This window comes from Salvelinus fontinalis, chromosome 5 (genome assembly GCF_029448725.1).
Source record: "Salvelinus fontinalis isolate EN_2023a chromosome 5, ASM2944872v1, whole genome shotgun sequence".
Lineage (NCBI taxonomy): Eukaryota > Metazoa > Chordata > Actinopteri > Salmoniformes > Salmonidae > Salvelinus > Salvelinus fontinalis.
This window is the reverse complement of record NC_074669.1, coordinates 26,075,849-26,097,822: the sequence shown is the minus strand read 5'-3', so window position 1 is coordinate 26,097,822 and position 21,974 is coordinate 26,075,849. Positions and strand designations below refer to the sequence as shown.

The window sequence follows — 21,974 nt, the reverse complement described above, 5'->3', positions numbered from 1 at the left end:
TAAGGTAAGAAACCAGTCTTGGCATGACAGGTTTTATTGAGTATTTACATTAAATCAGGCTTTAACAATGAAGTGAATATCGCAAACAGCGTACATGTACACGCTTGGTCGGTCATCACAGGGTACAACTTGTCAAATATTGACAATGTAGTGACATTTCCCTGTGCACTTTAAAAAAGTATACCGTCTACAGTACTTCAGCTAAAAATAAAATAAAAAGTTAACATGAACAATCTCTCTGCTCAAGTTGTAAATAAATACCCTAACCAACCACTTTCACGAAAGGTGTTGTTGACAATGGCTCAGGTCTCAAAACATGGCAGTGAAGCTATGAAGTATTTTGTTCCATGATTTCCTCATCAGTAGGCCTCACACAACCTCTTCCTAAACCGTTGTAGTAATTTGAGTGGTAGATAACGGACAGACTGGCCCTCCATGGTATTGCCCTGGAGTCAGCGTTCAACCAGCAGTGACTTGGCTGCTCAACAACACTGAGCTCATGCTGAAGAGGGGAGGAGTGATTCCATGCACTCAGTCAATGAATGAGCTGCTCTTAAATCATAATATAATAACCGAGGATGGGGAACGAATTAATAAAACAGACCCAAGCTCAGTACTGACGGGCCTGAGGGAGAGGTAAGTCTTGTCCTGTGTGTAAGCCACAGGATTCAGACCGGTGAGGGATCACAGACTCAGTAAGACAAGAGGGCAACATTCACACAGACACACTCACCCATTAGAGTCTCATTATAGAATATTCTCCATATCTCACCCACACCATGAGTACAGTACAATTGTCATACACACAGAGTCAAGAGTACAGCCTCTCCAAATACACATAGTTGAGCTTTACAGGTATGTACTCCAATCAGATTCCAGCATCTGGCTTGATGAAGAGGGCAGAGAGTGCAAAGGCCAGGAACATTATCCCACCAACGATTGTAACTGAGGAGGAGAAAACAGAGGTCCATAACACAATTCCAATGACTACTAGCTACATTCATTACAGTATAGGCCAGGGCTCTCCAACCCTGTTCCTTGAGAGCTACCCTACTGTAGGATTTCGCGCCAACCGCAGTTGTAACTTCTGATGAATCGAATCAACCTGCTAATTATTAGAGTCAGATGCGCTCGATTAGGTTTGAAGCGAAAACCTACAGGACGGTAGCTCTCCAGGAACAGGGTTGGAGAGCCCTGGTGTAGGCTATGACCACAACCAGGAACACATTTTTATTATTCAAGTGAGGAAAAATATATCACCAGTTCTGACAGAGATCTTCTGTGCAATCATCCTTCCTCCAACCACAGCCAGTCCTGTGCACAGACAGTGTCCCAGAGTACCACCCACTGCCACTCCAAAAGGATCCTGAGACAGAGCATTTGTTTATGATACCTTTAAGCCTCTCACAGAACCAGCAAGTATCACAGTGCAGTAGAAAAAATGCACAACAATAATTCCCTAACAATATAATTCCTTTTGAGTATAGTACACAGCAACCCTATATCCTGATCTTAATCATGAACTCAGACTTTAGATCCACAATGAATGCTTTGCAGCCACACTTCAGCATTTTAGCTTGAGATCAGTGTAACATTTGCCAGCATGTGCCATTTTTACTAGGCAAGCAGACTCAGACTCCATAGTGGGTCTGTCAGGACTCACCTCCCGGGCAGCCAAGATGATGGTGGTCAGCTGAGAGCGGTCTCCCCACTCTGCAAGGAAGGTGAGTGTGAAGGCCTGGATGAACACAGGTGAGATGAAGCTGTGCCATCTCCCCTGAGGATGGCTTGACCCTGAGCCCAACTCCACATCTGAAGCCCCATTCACCAGCTTAGACCGCTGGAGCTATAGGAAAAAATACAAACCAAACAATGAAACCTTAGACCAAGAGTTACAGCAGGGTAATATGAAAATTACTATGCAAATGTAGGTGTGGGCAGTGTGTGTTTTACAGACCTCCTCATCCTTCTTTTTAATCTCAGCCTGCACCTCTTCCAGCTCCTCCTGACCCTCGTCTGGACTCATTTTCAGCCCCTCTCTCAGCATGCGAACACCAAAGATGGCAAACAGAGCCGTGGACACGTAGTATGTGTAGATCCTGGGGATGATGGTGGTGGCATAGCCAAACATCACTGAGAAAACATAAGAGGGACTTAGTAGGACAAAGAACAGACTGTACAGAACCAAATACTCAGGGGGACATTCAGACAAACCCAGGATGGATCCGGATATGGCACCTCCACTAATTGGGATACATGAACAAAATCCCAACAATCCATCCACCAACCTGAAAGGCAAGTCATAACGCCAAGCGCTAGCATTGCCCCTAACAGCACAGTGAGGCGGTTGTAGCGCATAGCCATGATGGCAGCGATGAAGAAAGTCTTGTCTCCCAGCTCAGAGACAATGATGACAGAGATGGCAGCAACAAAGGCATGGATGAAGCCCAGGTCCCCAGATTTGCTGGAATCATTTTCACTGACCTCTGGGCCAATAGCATGAGCAGTAGGTGTTTTCTGTTGAAGGGGGAAACAAATGTCAGTTCAGTTCCACAACAGGTTAGCCATGAAAACCATGTTTTAATTTGTCTTTTTGTACACACAGTATTAGTCATAAAGTTCTTTATTTTTACAATTTTCTACATTGTAGAATAATAGTGAAGACACCAAAACTATGAAATAACACATATGGAATCATGTTGTAACCAAAAAAGTGTTAAAACAAATATAAATATATCTTCAAAGTAGCCTCCCTTTGCCTTGAAACTTTTGCACAATTTTTCATTCTCTCAACCAGCTTCACCCGGAATGCTTTTCCAACAGTCTTGAAGGGGTTCCCACATATGCTGATAATTTGTTGGCTGCTTTTCCTTCACTCTGCGGTCCAACTCATCCCAAACCATCTCAATTGAGTTAAGGTCAGGTTTTTGTGGAGGCCAGGTCACCTGATGCAGCACTCCATCACTCTCCTTCTTGGTCAAATAGCCCTTACGCAGCCTGGAGGTGTGTTGGGTCATTGTCCTGTTGAAAAACAAATGATAGTCCCACTAAGCGCAAACCAGCTGGGATGGCGTATCGCTGCAGTGGTAGGCATGCTGGGTAAGTGTGCCTTGAATTCTAAATAAATCACCTACAGTGTCATCAGCAAAGCACCATCACACCACCTCCTCCATATTCACGGTGGGAACCACACATGCAGAGATAATCCGTTCACCTACTCTGCGTCTCAAAGACACGGCGGTTGGAACCAAAAATCACAAATTTGATCTCCTCAAACCAATGAACAGAATGTCCATTGCTCATATTTCTTGGCCCAAGCAAGTCTCTTCTTCTTATTGGTGTCCTTTAGTAGTGGTTTTCTTGCAGAAATTCGACCATGAAGGCCTGATTCACGCAGTCTCCTCTGAACAATTGATGTTGAGAAGTGTATGTTACTTGAACTCTGCGAAGCACTTATTTGGGCTGCAATTTCTGAGACTGGTAACTAATGAACTTATCCTCTGCAGCAGAGGTAACTCTGGGTCTTCCTTTCCTGTGGCAGTCCTCATGAGAGCCTTTGTGCTTGATGGTTTTGTATCTGCACTTTTTTTTTATTATTTTTTTATTTAACTAGGCAAGTCAGTTAAGAACAAATTCTTATTTACAATGACGGCCTAGGAACAGTGGGTTAACTGCCTTGTTCAGGGGCAGAACAACAGATTTTTACCTTGTCAGCTTGGGGATTTGATCTTGCAACCTTCCGGTTACTGGCCCAAAGCTTTAACCACTAGGCTATCTGTCGCCCCAAAATGCCGCACTTGAAGAAATGTTCAAAGTTCTTCAAATCTTCCGGAATGACTAACCTTCATGGTCTTAAAGTAATGATGTACTGTCATTTCTCTTTGCTTATTTGAGCTGTTCTTGCCATAATATGGACTTGGTCTTTTACCAAATAGGGCTATCTTCTGTATACCACCCCTACCTTATCACAACACAACTGATTGGCTCAAACGCATTACGGAAAGACATTCCACAAATTCACTTTTAACAAGGCACAACTGTTAATTGAAATGCATTCCAGGTGACTACCTCATGAAGCTGGTTGAGAGAATGCCAAGCTGTCATCAATGCAAATGGTGGCTACTTTGAAGAATCTAAAATATTTTTATTTGTTAAACACTTTTTTGGTTACTACAAGATTCCATGTGTTATTTCATAGTTTTAATGTCTTTACTATTATTCTACAATGTAGAAAATAGTAAAAATAAACTAAAACCCTGGAATGAGTAGGTGTGTCAAAACGTTTGACTGGTACTGTATATTGGAAAGTGTACAGCCGGTCTCATTGAAGCAGGTAGTCAAAGTCAGGTAGACTGGGGGTATAATACAACTTGGTAGTTATTAGAGTTCAACTTCCAGACTAGGGCTAGTGACGACCAGGACAATAACCCAGCTAACCATGTTTTCCACCTATGGCATGTCCCCAAAGCATGAACCCAGAAACAGGTCAAAGTAACCGAGTGAAATAGATACTGGTGGTGCTTTACACATCATCTTACTCTGGCTATGCGAACGTAACGACGCTCGCTAGTTAGCATTATTAGTTATGTGGAATGCTTTCGAGTTGCTAGTTAGATAACTCGTTTCTACCTCTTGTTGCGGTTGTTCTTGGACTGGTTTGTGTTCCTCCTGCATCCCAGAAACTCCGGCTGACAACACCGCGACAACCAGGGGCAGCAGGACACGCATCACACTTCTGTTAGCCCTTCCATTCCTTCCGCCGGCCAGTAGATACATTTTAACAAAGGGAAGCAAGCAGATTGTGTTAAAATGCTGATAATAAAGGCAGTTTACATAAGCGTATGGATTAAATTATCAAAATCACTGCCCCTGACTGCGTAAATCACTCGATATAATTAGCTAGACGTAAACTACATAGCTAGTTGGTGTTGGTAGAAAATCTTGCCGATTGAACCATTGAGGATATAACAATTTCTGTTTTGGAGGATAGAACTCTTACAGGATTTTTAAATTGTGAACATGCTGCCTGAAAGACAGTAAACCACTAATGTGATTGGATCGCTAAAAGGAGAACGCGTATGTAATCTGTTAACGTAACTACTGTGCAGTACTGTCATTGGCTACTTCAACTGTCAATTTGTAGATGTCATGGAAAATGTCAAGTTAGAGAGACTTGCAAATGCCAACCAATAGTGGGAGGGAAGCAAATGCAGCGAGAGCAAGAGGCTCTATGAAACTATACTATATAGTATCTACACTTTAATGTAGAGTAATACAAGTGATCAAATAAAAGCAATTCAAATACTGTGATCATTTAAAAAATGTTGGAAGACTTTTCTAAATATTGATGTCATTACTGCGATTTTAAATTGGGGCCAATCTCAGGATATGGACACCGAAATGGACACCAATGCCATTCATTATCTAGTGGAGCTGCTGCTGTCAGTCACAGCATACACTGGGCTAGGGCCTGGCGTAAACCCTGCACCGTAATTAAGTCACCTTAAGTACAGAAGCCAAGGCACTCCCTTATCAGTCCTTGCCAATGTACACAAACAATTTCTGCTGTTAACAGTGTCCTTATCAATCTTGTCCTGTTAATTTTTTAAATCTATAAATCTATTCTATTAAAAGATAGATATTCAATGCAATCATTTCAACAAACAAAGTCTTTAGATTTATTTTTCTGGAAAATTAAGTTGTACAAAATAAATGACGTTATTCATATCAGGCATCAGTTACAATAAATAAGGGAGGAATGCTTTGCGATGCTGTGGGTAAGACTGAAATTTGCTTGTGTAAAACTCATGACAGAGCTGGGCGGCCAGCGCCTGGTTGAAGAGCACATAGAGGACAACGAGCCACCAGGTGAGAGCGTGACCTCCAGACACAATCCCCAGAGACACATAGATCAGCAGCTCAGCTAAGTAATGAGGACAGGAGACCAGCTCAAACCAGCCTCCACTGGGAACCCTGTGGGCTAGAGTCTCCACTGTCCCTGCAAAAGAGGAGAACAAAACACAAGAAAAAATGTATACAAATTATACAAAACATATTCATGAGGGGAAGCTAAAAAGATGTTAACCAAATGAGTCCCACTGTATTGCTGGCACATTTTGGATTTATAACCCCGTTTAAACAGTGTGTTTGAGCTAGAGACTACTGGGTTTTACCATTGGATTAGTCTATTTCTTCTGCATCCGTAGTCTGTGTAATTAACCGGGGCTGAGCTAGAGCAGTGTTTGTGAGACAAGGGTGGATTCCAAAGGGGCCCGGGGCCGGGTCCTTTATACAAAAACATATACAGAGTCCGAAGGGTTTGAGCTACAAAACTATTAAAAGCTTTCCATGAGAAGTCGAGACTCTCACAAACACGCACATGTTTTTGCTCTATGATGCTCACAAGCCACACAAGAGTCGTTAGAATGCAAGATGTTCTTCTACAAAGACCATAGGAAATCCCAGGACATAGTGTCTATACTGTAATAAGCTCACATAGTTGCTGTCAGAAACACCACACAGTTGTCACTGACTATTTGGATATTAATTTCCCAGTGAACAAACTATTTCTGTACTTACAGCATTCATTTAAAAAAGAAAAAACATTTGTATCATGTTTTTGCTTTGGGTGACCTTGTTTTTTTTATTGACATTGGTCAATACAACTCGTGAATGCAAATGATTGTGTCAAAGTGTTTTGTGTGCTACTTGTAGCCCTCGTTGTCCTGAAAAGAAAATGGTAAAACACTTCATTGTGAGGCTAAATATAAGGCCTGGACAAAAAAAGCAGATTTTTGCTCGGGTCTCGGGACTGATAGGGTTAATGTGATAAAACATTTACTTGCCGAGTGTCCTCTCGGAGTGATTTTGAGCTAATAATTGAGACATCTTATCTGCATGACCTCACCTGATCCTCCAGTGCGCAGTCTGGCCAGCAGGACCAGGGAGCGGTGCTGCAGCAGAGAGGCCCAGGAGAAGAGTACAGCTCCAGCCACATGGTACCACCTCAGCTGGGAGAGCAATGGGAAAGCAGGGCTCCCTACCAAAACAACACCATCAGTCTGGCATCAGCTGCATATCAAATCATATCACAATTACATATAATACACTGAAAAAATATATATACGCAACAATTTCACCGCGTTACAGTTCATATAAGGAAATCAGTTAATTGAAATAAATAAATTAGGCCCTAATCTATAGATTTCACATGACTGGGCAGAGGCGCAGACATTGGTGGGCATGGGAGGGCACAGGCCCACCCACTGGGGAGCCAGACCCAGCCAATCAGAATGATTTTTTCTCACACAAAAGGACTTTATTACAGACAGATATACTCCTCCGTTTCATCCACTGTCCGGGTGGCTGGTCTCAGACAATCTGCAGGTAAATAAGCTGGATCTGGAGGTCCTGGGCTGGCATGGTTACATGTGGCCTGCAGGTGCGAGGCCGTTTGGACGTTCTGTCAAATTCTCTAAAATTACGTTGGAGGCGGCTTATGGTAGAGAAATTAACATTAAATTCTCTGGCAACAGCTCTGGTGGACATTCCTGCAGTCAGCATGCCAATTGCATGCACCCTCAAAACTTGAGACAATCTGTGGCACTGCACATTTTAGAGTGGCCTTTTATTGTCCCCAGCACAATGTGCACATGCTGCTCAATCCGCTTCTTGATGGATTATCTTGGCAAATGAGGAATGCTCACTAACAGGGATGGAAACACATTTGTGTACACAATTTGAGAGAAATAAGCTTTTTGTGCATATGGAACATTTCTGGGATATTTTATTCCAGCTCATGAATCATGGGACCAACACTTTACATGTTGCGTTTATATTTTCGTTCAGTAAAGATCATCAAGCAGTATGTGAATTGTGAAGCAATACAATACAAAGCTCACCTTCTTCAATTATCAAAGGATCCGAGCACAGCACTGTCAGCCCCAGTAAAATGTAGTAGCCCAAGCCAAATATATACTGAACAATGTGAATGACCCCATCAGAGAACACGCTGACCAAGTGGCACTCCAGTAGTCGTCTAAGAGAATGAACCCATAACAGCACCTGCACCAGCACAGCTGACACCTGTGGAACTAAAGAAAACACGAGTCAGTATTCTACAGGCACATACAACCTAATATGAGGAGTTGATCTTACCAGGTGCCAACACAGCAAGTGAAAACAAATGAGGTAACCATAAAATATCCCAAATCTGGAAAAGTTACCTTGCCTGACTGCCACTGGTCCACCAGTAGTCAGGAATCCCAATATGTCAGTCAACCATGATGGGAATTTCTGGCCCCATATAATCATGTGAAGTGACAGGAAAATAAGCAAACCATTCCAGCCAACAGATATTACATAGAAGTGCCAGAACCATCTACAAAGAAGAGGTTAAATTAAAATCAGTGGCCTACAGTCAGTCAAGTGTCATCATCATCAATCGGGGCTCTAGTCTTGCAAAACAATTCGAAATCTGGACTTCTGATCAGCTGTTACATTACGTTGTGCTGATGAAATGTCCACCCAATAAAATAAATATATGGAAGTGAGTAATTTAAAATATAGTTGAAATATGTTTTCCCATTTCCTCAAAAGGGCCGAGCCTTTTTCCTGACTACGAGCATTACCTTTTTGGGATATCAAAAACACGCAGCCAGTGGTCTCGTTTCAGTGGTCCCTTGGTTTTACCGTATCGGATTAGATCCTGGAATAATATATACAGTTTTGAATGCTCACATCCAGTCGGCAGGTAACGTGAAAGTCGGTGGACACAAAAAGCTAAGAGAAAGCATAAAGCCAAGGATAACCACAGGAAATCAATAACACAAAATCCTAAAAGTGTTAGCATTATTCGGTCAGGCACTCAAAAACCTCCGTCTGGAAACACCAATGGAGCATTCAAGTTCCGATGCACAACTGCTGCAAAGGGACTAGTCTCGAAAACTCGACACGACACCGACCCTTGACAACGTTGCGTAGGGTCGGGGTTTGAAGACTACACAGGGACAGTCGTGTATTAGTTAGTTCATCAGATAAATAACCACCATACTGTATGATACATTACTGATAGAACTGATCCAATCAATAGATGATAAAAAAAACAACGATTCATTAATGTGCTGTTGATGTTACAGGTGTAAACAGCAGGTGGCAGCAAGAGTTTGGCCAGAAGACCTCTGAAAATGTATTTTTTTTGACGGTCTCTGCCTCTGACAGCCTCTGACTTGACTGCTCGAGCCACTGCCTGAGAAAACAGCTCAGAAAATCCACAATACAAAATATCCAAACTGTCATTGCATTGACTCAACCTTATTGTGTCATCCAGTGACTGAGGTGGGAACTTTCATTGAACAAATTCATGTCTTGCTTTCCTGTAGACATTTTTAGTTCAGCTTTGGTACAGCAAATGTAGGCAGAACCATGTTAACTGTTTCTATACCATTTCTTTCCTTTAAGGGCCGTCTGTTGGAGGCGGTATGAGAGGTACAGCAGCTCCAGCAGTCAAGACCCAGTCAGAACTCTAGATATCAAAGTGAGTGAGGGCCTGTGTTTATGTAGAGGACAATGAGCCACCAGGTGAGAGTGTGACTGCCAGACACAATCCCCAGAGATACATAGCTCAAACCAGCCTCCACTGGTAAACCTGTGGGTTAGTCTCCACTGTCCCTGCAAAAGAGAACAACAAAACACAAGAAAAAATGTACACAAATTACACAAAACATATCCATGAGAGGAAGCTAAAAAGATGTTAACCCGATGAGTCACACCATATTGCAGACACGTTTTCTACTTCTTACCCCTTTTAAACATAGTGTGTTTGAGCTACAGACTTCTGGTTTGTACCATTGGATTTGTTTATTTCTTCTGAGTGTATGTAGAGTCCGAATGGTTTGAGCTACAAACTATTAAAAGCTATCTATGAAAGCTGAGACTCTGACAAACACGCACATGTAACATGCTCTATGACGCTCACAAGCCTTGGCTTCTGACAACCCTAAATGAGAACAGGAGAGGGATGGCTGACAATGGCTTTGTTGGCAGATGGTTGCCTCTCTACTGGAAAATCAGGGCACGTTGTTCAAAGAGCATAATAACAAAATAACAACAGAATTTACAGAATCGTGGTGTTGTTGTTACTCGACTGTGTTGAGTTAATTTCCGTTAACTCTGAGTGAAAAAGACATGGGAGGGGCCTCATTATCGTATTTCCCTGCATGCTTTGTTGCAGGTTGCTTTTAAGAATAGTTTGTTTTAATATTTATGTTTCTGTACGCACATTGATTGATTAATTGATCTTATACTGCACAAAGATAAATAACATCGATTTTTCTAAACTATTCCAATCTGTAAATGCTTGGACTTATTTCACAAATTATTGAGATGGTGGTTCAAGTTTAGATGGTTTAGGTAGTCTCCTTTATCAATCTTCCTTACCTTGGCAGTCATTCTAACTGTAGTTGTGGGTGATGGAAAGGTCCAATTGTTGGCTATCCTAACTCTGTCTGAATTCCAATGGGAATTATATAACACTTTGCAAGGCAGCAGAATGTGACTGGCTGTTGTGGCCTGTAAACCAGGAGTTTAAGACCACTGTGTAAGGGTAACACTAAGTTGTCGAAGTATGGTATTGTCATAATTAATTACATTTTTATGATAAAATAGTCACTTATGCACTCACTTGGTAAAGGTTACAGGAATGAAAGTCATTGAATGCAACAATCATGTCTCCATCACTAGCAAATACAGTTATTGGTGGTACTGTTACCTCTAAAATTCAATCGAAAGGCACCCTGGGAAAAAACATATGCAAATAAGGCTTTACACCCTACAGTGTTAAATGAACACTCCAAAACCAGTTAATGTAACACCACAGGTGTTCATTACCTACCACTGAGAAAGTTTAACAGCATCAGCTCTAATAAAATGTTAAAAGGTCCCAAACAGTCATTCTAATGTAAAATAGCCTTTTGAATGACAAAAAAATCACCCATAGTATTGTTGGGGGATAGAATTTTTATTTTATTTTAGAAAAAGTACTTTTTCCTCTCATGGCTAACTACCAGGAAGTTTTAAAGACAGGCTGAGGGGGCGGGGAGTTTACATTCATGAGGTCGCCTTTTCTGACAGCTCTTCAAAACACTCTTCGAAGTCAAGAAACGTTGATGCAGTGGGCAGTGTTGTGGTAAAATCATCTCAAGACAATTTGGTGATGCACAAAGCAACTCAAACAACATTGAAATCCCCCGTTTGGCATGTTTCTTGTGATGTGGTTCACAGCAGCACTGACGGATGTATTGAATTGACAACTGCGTCAGAGTTTTGAACGACCCTTCACCCCATTTTGTTCCATGCTGGCTGAAGACCTAGCTAGCCAGTAACTAGTTAAAACAAAACACATATGAAAGTGCAAACAAGTTTACCCTATATATGAATAGGGTAAACGTGTTATTATATTTGCTGACACCCTACAGTCAAATTTTGGCATCAGTAGAGTAGCTGTCTAAATCAAATCAAATGTATTGGTCACATACACGTTTAAGCAGATATTATTGCGGGTGTAGCGAAATGCTTGTGTTTCTAGCTCCAACAGTGCAGTAATATCTAACAAGTAATATCTAACAATTTCACAATACACATACATCTAAAGTAAAGGAATGGAATTAAGAATATATTAATATTTGGACGAGTAATGTCGGTGGAGCATAGACTAAAATACAGTAGAATAGAATACAGTATATACATATGAGATGAGTAATACAAAATATGTAAACATTATTAAAGTGACTAGTGTTCCATTATTAAAGTGGCCAGTGATTTCAAGTCTATTTCTATAGGGCAGCAGCCTCTAAGGTGCTAGTGATGGCTATTTAACAGTCTGATGGCCTTGAGATAGAAGCTGTTTTTTAGTCTCTCAGTCCCAGCTTTGATGCACCTGTACTGATCTCACCTTCTGGATGATAGCGTAGTGAACAGGCAGTGGCTTGGGTGGTTGTTGTCCTTGATTATCTTTTTGGGCTCCCTGTGACATCGGGTGCTGTAGGTGTCCTGGAGGGCAGATAGTTTGCCCCCAGTGATGCGTTGGGCAGACAGCACCACCCTCTGCAGAGCCCTGCCGTTGCGGGAGGTGCAGTTGCCGTACCAGGCGGTGATACAGCCTGACAGGGTGCTCTCAATTGTGCATCTGTAAGAGTTTTTGAGGGTTTTAGATTTCTTCAGTCTCCTGAGATTGAAGAGGAGCTGCTGCGCCTTCTTCACCACACTGTCTGTGTGGGTGGACCATTTCAGTTTGTCAGTGACGTGTACGCCGAGGAACTTGAAGCTTTTCACCTTCTCCACTTCATTCCCGTCGATGTGGATAGGGGGGTGTTCTCTCTGCTGTTTCCTGAAGTGCACAATCAGCTCCTTTGTTTTGTTGATGTTGAATGAGAGGTTATTTTCCTGGCACCACACTCCCAGTGCCCTCAACTCCTCCCTGTAGGCTGTCTCATTGCTGGTAATCAGGCCTACTACTGTTGTGTCGTCTGCAAACTTGATGATTGAGTTGGAGGCGTGCATGGCCACGGAGTCATGGGTGAACAGGGAGTACAGGAGGAGGCTGAGCACGCACCCTTGTGGGGCCCCTGTGTTGAGGATCAGCGAAGTGAAGGTGTTGTTTCTTACCTTCACTACCTGGGGGCAGACTGTCAGAAGTCCAGGACCCAGTTGCACAGGGCGGGGTTCAGACCCAGGGCCCCAAGCTTAATGATGAGCTTGGAGGGTACTATGGTGTTGAATGCTGAGCTATTGTCAATGAACAGCATTCTTACATAGGTGTATTCCTCTTGGGAGACCAAACGGGATAGGGCAGTGTGCAGTGCGATGGCGATTTCATCGTCTGTAGATCTATTGGGGCAAATTGAAGTGGGTCTTTTGCGACTCCACTTAGTCTCTGTACTGATATTTTGCCTGTTTGATTTTCTAATGGAGGGAATTACAACACTGTTTATATTCGTTCATATTCCCAGTCATCTTACCATGGTTAAATGCGTTGGTTCACGCTTTCAGTTTTGCGCGAATGCTGCCATCAATCCATGGTTTCTGGTTTGGGTAGGTTTAAATAGTCACAGTGGGTACAACATCTCCTGATAAACTCAGTCACTGTATCCGTGTATTCGTCAATGTCATTCTCAGAGGCTACCCGGAACATATCTCAGACCGCGTGATCATAACACACTTGAGGTATGGATTCCGATTGGTCAGACCAGCGTTGAATAGTCCGTAGCACAGGTACTTCCTGTTTGAGTTTCTGCCTATAGGAAGGGAGGAGCAAATGGAGTCGTGATCAGATTTTTCGAAGGGAGGGCGGGGGAGGGCTTTGCAGGCATATTGAAATGCTGAGTAGCAGTGGTCCAATGATTTCTCAGAGCAAGTGCCACAGTCAATGTGTTGGTAGAACTTCGGTAGCGTTTTCCTCAGATTAGCTTTATTAACAATAAATGCGGACTCGGGATATGTGGTGTCCAGTTTGCATACAGTCCAGTGTAGTTCTTTGAGGGCCGTCGTGGTATCGGCTTGAGGGGAAATATACACGGCTGTGACTATAACCGAAGAGAATTCTCTTGAGAGGCAATGCGGTTTGCATTTGATTGTGAGGTATTCTAGTTCGGGTGAACAAAAGGACTTGAGTTTCTGTGTTATCACAATCACACCATGAGTAGTTAATCATGAAACATACACTCCCACCTTTCTTCCCGGGAAGAGATCTTTATTCCTGTCTGTACGATGAACTGAGAACCCAACTGGCAGTATGGACTCGGACAGTATATACCGAGAATTCCATGTTTCCGTGAAGCAAGTATGTTACAATCCCTGATGTCTCTCTGGAAGGAGATCCTCACCCTGAGCTCGTCAACTTTATTATCCAGAGACTGAACATTAGCGAGTAATACACTCAGAAGCGGTGGGTGGTGTGCGCGCCTCTTGAGTCGGACTAGAAGTCCACTCCGTATACATCTTCTCCGCTGGCGGTGTTTTGGATCAGCCTCTGGAATCAGTTTGATTGCCCTGGAGGGTACGAACAAAGGATCCAATTCGGGAAAGTCGTATTCCCATGTCGTAGTACTGGTATTGCCGGTGAGTTACTGTCACTCTGATATCCAAAAGTTACCCCCAAAAATTCTGGGCTAATAATGTAAGAAATATTTTCTACAAACACGCCTTCTCCGATGTTGGTTAAATGGTGGTACTTATTTAAATTAGGTAACAGAATATCATGTTACCATTTGTGTATTAAAATGTGAGAGTTAGGATGATGTCACTCTATCCCCTTAATAGTCCCGCCTTCTGAATTTAAGTGTTTGACATCGGGGAGGGGACCAGTAACTTTATGATCAAACTTTATCAATGTAGAAGCAACAGTTATGTTTCATACTTTGATCTGGTTTCATCCAAATATCATCCAATTTCATAAAATTATGATTTGGAATGATCATGATCTTTAATTTAAGTTGGAATTTGCAACACCCATGGTGTTAGGGACTCAACACTCTTGGGGTGTTAGTTTATCAACACTTAGTGTTAGTTTAAGACTTTGAGATGGTCACATATCATTTCTAAGAAAATGTTACATTTAACACTATGGGTGTTAAGATTCCGATGTAAAACTTGTTGCGTACAGGACGTACAAAATCTTTCTTATTAACGGAAAAGTGACTGAGCTCCATAATGTGTAAAATAATTGGTAATAATATTGATTGATTACAGTGAGCTGTGTTCATAAAAATACTGTAAGCCTACATGGGGGAGCAAGACCAAATAATGTTTTCATTGACATAATCACAGTTATTCTTTCGCCAACAAGGTTCAGTAATAGTTCCTTTGATTTAATGGTAGTGTAGCTTTGGTCTACTCTGTTCTTATCTGTCTCAAGGATAAAGCCACTTCCTGGACATGATATGTATGACAATTGAAATTCATTACGAGGCTATAAATTCAGTCCTCCTCTTCCTCTATAGTAATTATACTGTGTCTGCAGTACAACAGCCGCTTTATTAGGAATCAATTTTCCCACAGAAGACAGAATGGTCTACATTAGTCAAAGCATGTGCTGTATGTTATTGTGAGTGCATGGATGAGAGAGAGAGAGAGGTGTTTGTGTTTACTGTGTATATCCATTGTATTCTTGGCTTTGTGTGTGTGATAGATATGGAAAGTGTTTTATTTATTTGATTGATTGGTTGATTCTTGGTATGCACTATCACTGTTAGGTTTGATAGAGTTCAGCTTACTCAATGCTTTCTATGTGTGACTGTGTTTGAAAGTGTGTGTGTGTGTGTGTGTGTGTGTGTGTGTGTGTGTGTGTGTGTGTGTGTGTGTGTGTGTGTGTGTGTGTGTGTGTGTGTGTGTGTGTGTGTGTGTGAGAGAGAGTAACGTATATGTATGTGTCAGACGTGTGTATAGGCGCAGGAGAATCGAACTTGGTAAAATGGAGTAGTTTAATAACTTTAAACATAGCTCCAAAACCATGACAATAATCAAAACAAAGTGGGTACGAGGACCCGTCGCGCACTAATACAAACAACACGATAAATGAACAACAAACTATCTCTGACAAGGACATGAGGGGAAACAGAGGGTTAAATACACAACAGGTAATGAATGGGATTGGAACCAGGTGTGTAGGAAGACAAGACAAAACCAATGGAAAATGAAAAATGGATCAATGATGGCTAGAAGACCGGTGACGTCGACCGCTGAGCACCGCCCGATCAAGGAGAGGCATCGACTTCGGCAGAAGTCGTGACAGTACCCCCCCTGACGCGCAGCTCCAGCCTCGGGGACGACCCGGAGGACGAGGCGCAGGGTGATCCGGATGGAGACGGTGGAATTCTCGCAGCAGGGAAGGATCTAACACGTCCTCCACCAGAACCCAGAATCTCTCCTCCGGACCGTACCCCTCCCAGTCCACGAGGTACTGAAGGCCCCTCGCCCGACGTCTCGAATCCAGGATGGATCGAACGGAGTATGCCGGGGCCCCCTCGGTGTCCAGAGGGGGTGGGGTAACCTCCCACACCTCAGCCTCCTGGAGCGTGCCAGCCACCACTGGCCTGAGGAGAGACACATGGAACAAGGGGTTAATGCGGTAATTGGGGGGAAGCTGTAACCTATAACCTTCACTCTCCTCAGGACTTTAAACGGCCCCACAAACCGCGGGCCCAGGTTCCGGCAGGGCAGGCGGAGTGGTAGGTTTCGGGACGAGAGCCAGACCCTGTCCCCTGGTGCCTCACTGCAGTGACGGTCTGCGCCAACTTTCTGGCGCAGTATGGCGCGCTGAAGGTGGACGTGGGCGGCTTCCCAGGTTTCCTCCGTGCGCCGGAACCAATTGTCCACCGCAGGAGCCTCGGTCTGACTCTGATGCCAAGGAGCCAGAACCGGCTGAAACCCTAATACGAAGCGAGTTCTGGGCCATCTCTGCCCAGGGCACGAACGCCGTCCACTCCCCCGGCCGTTCCTGGCAATAAGACCTCAGAAACCTACCCACATCCTGGTTAACTCTCTCCACCTGCCCATTACTCTCAGGGTGAAAACCTGATGTAAGGCTGACGGAGACCCCCAGACGTTCCATGAACGCCTTCCAGACCCTTGACGTGAACTGGGGACCCCGATCAGACACTATATCCTCAGGCACCACATAGTGCCGGAAGACGTGTGTAAACAGAGCCTCCGCAGTTTGTAGGGCCGTAGGGAGACCGGGCAAAGGGAGGAGACGACAGGACTTAGAAAACGATCCACAACGACCAGGATCGTGGTGTTACCCTGTGAAGGTGGAAGATCGGTTTGGAAATTCACCGACAGGTGCTGCCACGGCCGTTGTGGAACGGGTAAGGCTTGTAACTTACCTCTGGGCAGGTGTCTAGGAGCCTTGCACTGAGTGCACACTGAGCAGGAGGAAACATAAACCCTCACGTCCTTAGCTAAAGTGGGCTACCAGTACCTCCCATCAAGACAGCGCACCGTCCGACCGATCCCAGGATGACCAGAGGAGGGTGACGTGTGGGCCCAATAGATCAGTCGGTCGCGGACAGCAGACGGAACGTACAGACGCCCAGCTGGACACTGAGGGGGAGCGGGCTCTGCACGTGGCGCCCGCTCAATGTCCACGTCCAGCTCCCACACGACCAGCGCCACCAAACAAGAGGCTGGGAGTATGGGAGTGGGATCCATGGGCTGCTCCTCTGTGTCATACAGCCGGGACAGTGCGTCTGCCTTAACGTTCTGGGAGCCTGGTCTGTAAGAGAGGGTAAACACAAAACGGGTGAAAAACATGACCCACCTTGCCTGGCGAGGATTTAGTCTCCTCGCCTCCCGGATGTACTCCAGATTGCGATGGTCAGTCCAGATGAGAAAAGGGTGTTTAGCCCCCTCAAGCCAATATCTCCACGCCTTCAAAGCCTTGACGACAGCCAACAGCTCCCGGTCCCCCAACATCATAGTTCCGCCGGGCTGAGCTTCTTCGAAAAGAAGGCACAGGGGCGGAGCTTCAGTGGCGTACCCGAGCGCTGAAAGAGCACAGCTCCTATCTCAGCCTCGGCTGTGTCCACCTCCACTATGAATGGCAAAGAGGGATCCGGATGAGCCAACACAGGAGCCGAGGTAAACAGAGCCTTCAGGTGCCTAAAAGCCCTGTTCGCCTCAGCTGACCACTGCAAGTGCACCAGGCCCCCCTTTAACAGTGAGGTAATGGGAGCAGCTACCTGACCAAAACCCCGGATAAACCTCCGGTAGTAGTTGGCAAACCCTAAGAATCGCTGCACCTCCTTCACCGTGGTGGGAGTTGGCCAATTACGCACGGCTGCAATGCGGTCACTCTCCATCTCCAGTCCTGATGTGGAAATACGATGCCCTAGGAAGGAGACGGACTGTTGGAAGAACAGGCATTTCTCAGCCTTGATGTTCAGGTCGTGCTCCAACAGTCGACCAAGCACTTTGCGCACCAGGGACACATGCTCGGCGCGTGTAGCGGAGTATATCAGAATGTCATCGATATGCACCACTACACCCTGCCCGTGCAGGTCTCTGAAAATCTCATCTACAAAGGATTGGAAGACTGATGGAGCATTCATCAACCCATACGGCATGACGAGGTACTCATAATGCCCTGAGGTGGTACTAAATGCTGTCTTCCACTCATCTCCCTTCCGGATACGCTCCAGGTTGTACGCACTCCTGAGATCCAGTTTAGTGAAGAAGTGCGCCCCGTGCATTGACTCAATCTCCGTAGCGATAAGAGGTAGCGGGTAACTGTACCTCCCCGTGATTTGATTGAGACCTCAATAATCAATGCACAGGTGCAAACCTCCATCCTTCTTCTTCACAAAAAAGAAACTCGAGGAGACGGGTGAAGTGGAGGACCGAATGTACCCCTGACGCAGGGATTCGGAGACATATGTCTCCATAGCCACCATCTCTGCTTGCGACAGAGGATACACGTGACTCCTGGGAAGTGCAGCGTCTACCAGGAGATTTATCGCACAATCCCCCCGTCGACGGGGTGGTAATTGAGTCGCCTTCTTTTTACATAAAGCGAGAGCCAAATCGGCATATTCTGGGGGAATGCACACGGCGGAGACCTGGTCTGGACTTTCCACCGTAGTAGCACCAACGGAAACCCCTAAACACCTACCTGAGCACTCTCGCGACCACCCTGTGAGAGCCCTCTGTGGCCAGGAACAGTCGGGTTATGACAAGCTAACCAGGGTATGCCCAGCACCACGGGATATGCAGGACAGTCAATATGAAAAATACTAATATTTTCCGTGTGACCCCCCTGCGTCACCATACTCAAAGGAGCGGTGGCCTTCCTGATAAACCCTGACCCTAATGGTCGACTATCTAAGGCGTGAACGGGGAAAGGGCTCTGGGTGAGAATGGTGCCTACTCACCTGGGGTGACGCCAGAGTGCCCTGCCTGCTGCTTCGATTCCCAGAGGAACCAACCCGGCACTGACCAGCAGTGTGACCTCTGTGACCACATATGGTGCACGAGCGGGAACACCCTCCGGTCTCCCTGCGCACCGTCCCTCCCAGCTCCATGGGTATCGGAGAGGGGGTGCGGGAGGATGGAACAATCAGACCCCGATCTGGACGTCCGCGAGTAGCCAGCAGGTTGTCCAGCCGGATGGACAGGTCCACCAGCTGGTCGAAGGTGAGGGTGGTGTCTCTGCAGGCCAGCTTCCGACAGACGTCCTCGCGTAGACTACAGCGGTAATGGTCGATTAGGGCCCTGTTGCTCCATCCAGCGCCGGCAGCCAGGGTCCTAAACTCCAGAGAAAACTCCTGGGTGCTCCTCGTCTCCTGCCTCAGATGGCCCTTGGGTGGGTGGTCGAATACTGCCCGGAAACGGCGGGTGAACTCCTCAAAATGGTCCAACGCTGCAGCTCCCTCTCCACACACAGTGCTGGCCCACTCCAGGGCTTTCCCTGTGAGGCACGAGACGAGGGCGAAACTCTTCTCACAGTCTAATGGAGCTGAGTGGACCGTGGCCAGGTAAAGGCTTAGTTGGAGGAGGAAACCCTGGCAGTTGGCATCACCTCCGTCGTAACCCTGTGGCATGGATAGACGGATCCCACTGGGTTCAGGCGGGAAAGGGGCGCTCAGGATAGACCCCGGTTGTGCTGGTGGAGGCGCTGGAAAAACTCCCTGTTTCTCCCAGCGGTCCATATTCTGGACAATGCGATCCATGGCGGCGCTCAGATGGTAAATCTTCTCCTGCTGACTTCATAAATTGGTCAGAGATTCTGTCATAGACGTGTGTATAGGTGGCAGGGAAGTCAGGCGCAGGAGAATCGAACTTGGTAAAATGGAGTAGTTTAATAACTTAAAAACATAGCTCCAAAACCATGACAATAATCAAAACAAAGTGGATACGAGGACCCGTCGCGCACCAATACAAACAAAACAATAAATGAACAACAAACAATCTCTGACAAGGACATGAGGGGAAACAGAGGATTAAATACACAACAGGTGATGAATGGGATTGGAACCAGGTGTGTAGGAAGATAAGACAAAAAATGAAAAATGGATCAATGATGGCTAGAAGACCGGTGACGTCGATCGCCGAGCACCGCCCGATCAAGGAGAGGCATCGACTTCGGCAGAAGTCGTGACAGTATGTATCAAATGCTACTCCCTTGTGTACAGTGTGACACGTGTTTAGGGCCTGTGTGTGTGTTTCTGTGTAAGAGACAGTCCTGCTTTTGAGGCATTTGATTCCAGGATGCCTCTTAGAGGAGCGCAGTATCCTGTCTGGGGAAGCGTGGACTGTTTCCTGTCCCCTTCCCCTCCCTGCCGTCCACCTTCGCTCGCTCACTGTGGCCAGAGTTGGACCCTCCTTAGGCCCCATGTCCACGGCTGCCCCATCTGTCCTGTGCCCTCATAGACCGCCACCATCAGCTCTGAGAGAGACATCCCCAATTACACATGACACTGGGATAAAACTGAACTGAGAACCACAAACTGGAGATCAACAGTCCTGCTGAATGACTGAGGAAAGACGTGAGGATACGAAGCTGAGAGTGAGAATATTGGGGATTGGGTCTATTTTACTTTCCCTCTCTCGCCATTGCCAATGTTTTTCATAATGGAATAGCAGGCTCCCTTGGCACTGGTCGGGAGTATATTGTGGTGAAAAGAGCCATCAGCAGTTTGAGAAGACTATAACATTTAGACTTTTTCTGAAGAGAAGTAATGTTTGAAGGCTAATAATTGCCTGTGAGAACCTCTGGTAATGTACAGACCCAACTATTGAATATCAATCCCTGAACCCATGTTAGATGTTTGATTATTAGGTTGTCTTTCAAATCAAAGAATCTGATCGAGGCAACACGGTGACCTCAGCCTTAAGAGAAAGGTTGTTAGAAAACATCCATCTCAATGAATCAAAGTAGATTTTTAACCAAATAAACTTCATAAAACAATAACTGTAATGAGTTTTTCTTGGCATTTAATAAGAAGAATTTGTGAAATTTACAGTATGTTTAGCAATGTAGCCTACAGTTGAAGTCGGAAGGTTACATACACCTTAGCCAAATACATTGAAACTCCATTTTTCACAATTCCTGACATTTCATCCTAGTAGAAATTATCTGTCTTAGGTCAGTTAGGATCACAACTTTATTTTAAGAATGTGAAATGTCAGAATAATAGTGGAGAGTGATTTATTTCAGCTTTTATTTCTTTCATCACATTCCCAGTGGTTCAGACGTTTAACTTGGGTCAAATATTTTTGTAGCCTTCCACAAGCTTCCCACAATAAGTTGGGTGAATTTTGACCCATTCCTCCTGACAGAGCTGGTGTAACTGAGTCAGGTTTGTAGGCCTCCTTGCTCGCACATGCTTTTTCCAGTTCTGCCCACAAGTTTTCTATAGGATTGAGGTCAGGGCTTTGTGATGGCCACTCCAATACCTTGACTTTGTTGTCCTTAAGCCATTTTGCCACAACTTTGGAAGTACGCTTGGGGCCATTGTCCATTTGGAAGACCCATTTGCGACCAAGCTTTAACTTCCTGACTGATGTCTTGAGATGTTGCTTCAATATATCCACATAATTGTCCTTCCTCATGATGCCATATATTTTGTGAAGTGCACCAGTCCCTCTTGCAGCGAAGCACCCCCACAACATGATGCTGCCACCCGCGTGCTTTACGGTTGGGATGGTGTTCTTCGGCTTGCAAGCCTACCCCTTTTTCCTCCAAACATACCGATGGTCATTATGGCCAAAAAGTTATATTTTTGTTTCATCAGACCAGAGGACATTACTCCAAAAATACGATCTTTGTCCCCATGTGCAGTTGCAAACCGGAGTTGGTGGATTGAAGATCCTCTCCTACAAAATCTCCCTGCTCATCGCTTTGGCCTCTGCCTATTGTGTTGGGGACCTCCACGAATTATCCGTACACTCTTGCTGTACTCAGTTCACCTCGGGCGACTCTA

General features: G+C 45.1%; 2 protein-coding genes across 2 annotated transcripts; both read right to left on the bottom strand.

Moving 5' to 3' along the window:
• Positions 1-16: 16 nt before the first annotated feature.
• Positions 17-5,554, bottom strand: tmem165 (transmembrane protein 165). Its single transcript, XM_055923018.1, has 6 exons — positions 4,630-5,554; positions 2,289-2,517; positions 1,958-2,133; positions 1,664-1,846; positions 1,261-1,366; positions 17-945 (listed from the first exon to the last, which is right to left on the bottom strand). The coding sequence occupies exons 1-6, from the start codon at positions 4,774-4,776 to the stop codon at positions 869-871; spliced, it is 918 nt and encodes a 305-aa protein (XP_055778993.1). The 5' UTR covers positions 4,777-5,554; the 3' UTR covers positions 17-868.
• A 100-nt stretch (positions 5,555-5,654) lies between these two features.
• On the bottom strand, positions 5,655-9,068 carry srd5a3 (steroid 5 alpha-reductase 3). Its single transcript, XM_055923017.1, has 5 exons — positions 8,631-9,068; positions 8,226-8,380; positions 7,902-8,093; positions 6,908-7,039; positions 5,655-5,998 (listed from the first exon to the last, which is right to left on the bottom strand). The coding sequence occupies exons 1-5, from the start codon at positions 8,849-8,851 to the stop codon at positions 5,739-5,741; spliced, it is 960 nt and encodes a 319-aa protein (XP_055778992.1). The 5' UTR covers positions 8,852-9,068; the 3' UTR covers positions 5,655-5,738.
• Positions 9,069-21,974: the final 12,906 nt, after the last annotated feature.

Bases quoted from the DNA above. Each gene is read 5' to 3' on its own strand.
- srd5a3 (XM_055923017.1), bottom strand. From the start codon at position 8,851: ATGCTAACACTTTTAGGATTTTGTGTTATTGATTTCCTGTGGTTATCC. The intron at 7,040-7,901 runs GTGAGCTTTGTA...TTGTTTTGGTAG, and splicing joins TCCTTTGATAATTGAAGAAG to GGAGCCCTGCTTTCCCATTG. The intron at 5,999-6,907 runs GTGAGGTCATGC...CCTCTTTTGCAG, and splicing joins ACTGCGCACTGGAGGATCAG to GGACAGTGGAGACTCTAGCC.
- tmem165 (XM_055923018.1), bottom strand. From the start codon at position 4,776: ATGTATCTACTGGCCGGCGGAAGGAATGGAAGGGCTAACAGAAGTGTG. The intron at 1,847-1,957 runs GTCTGTAAAACA...TTTTTCCTATAG, and splicing joins TTAAAAAGAAGGATGAGGAG to CTCCAGCGGTCTAAGCTGGT. The intron at 1,367-1,663 runs GTGAGTCCTGAC...GCTCTGTCTCAG, and splicing joins TCATCTTGGCTGCCCGGGAG to GATCCTTTTGGAGTGGCAGT.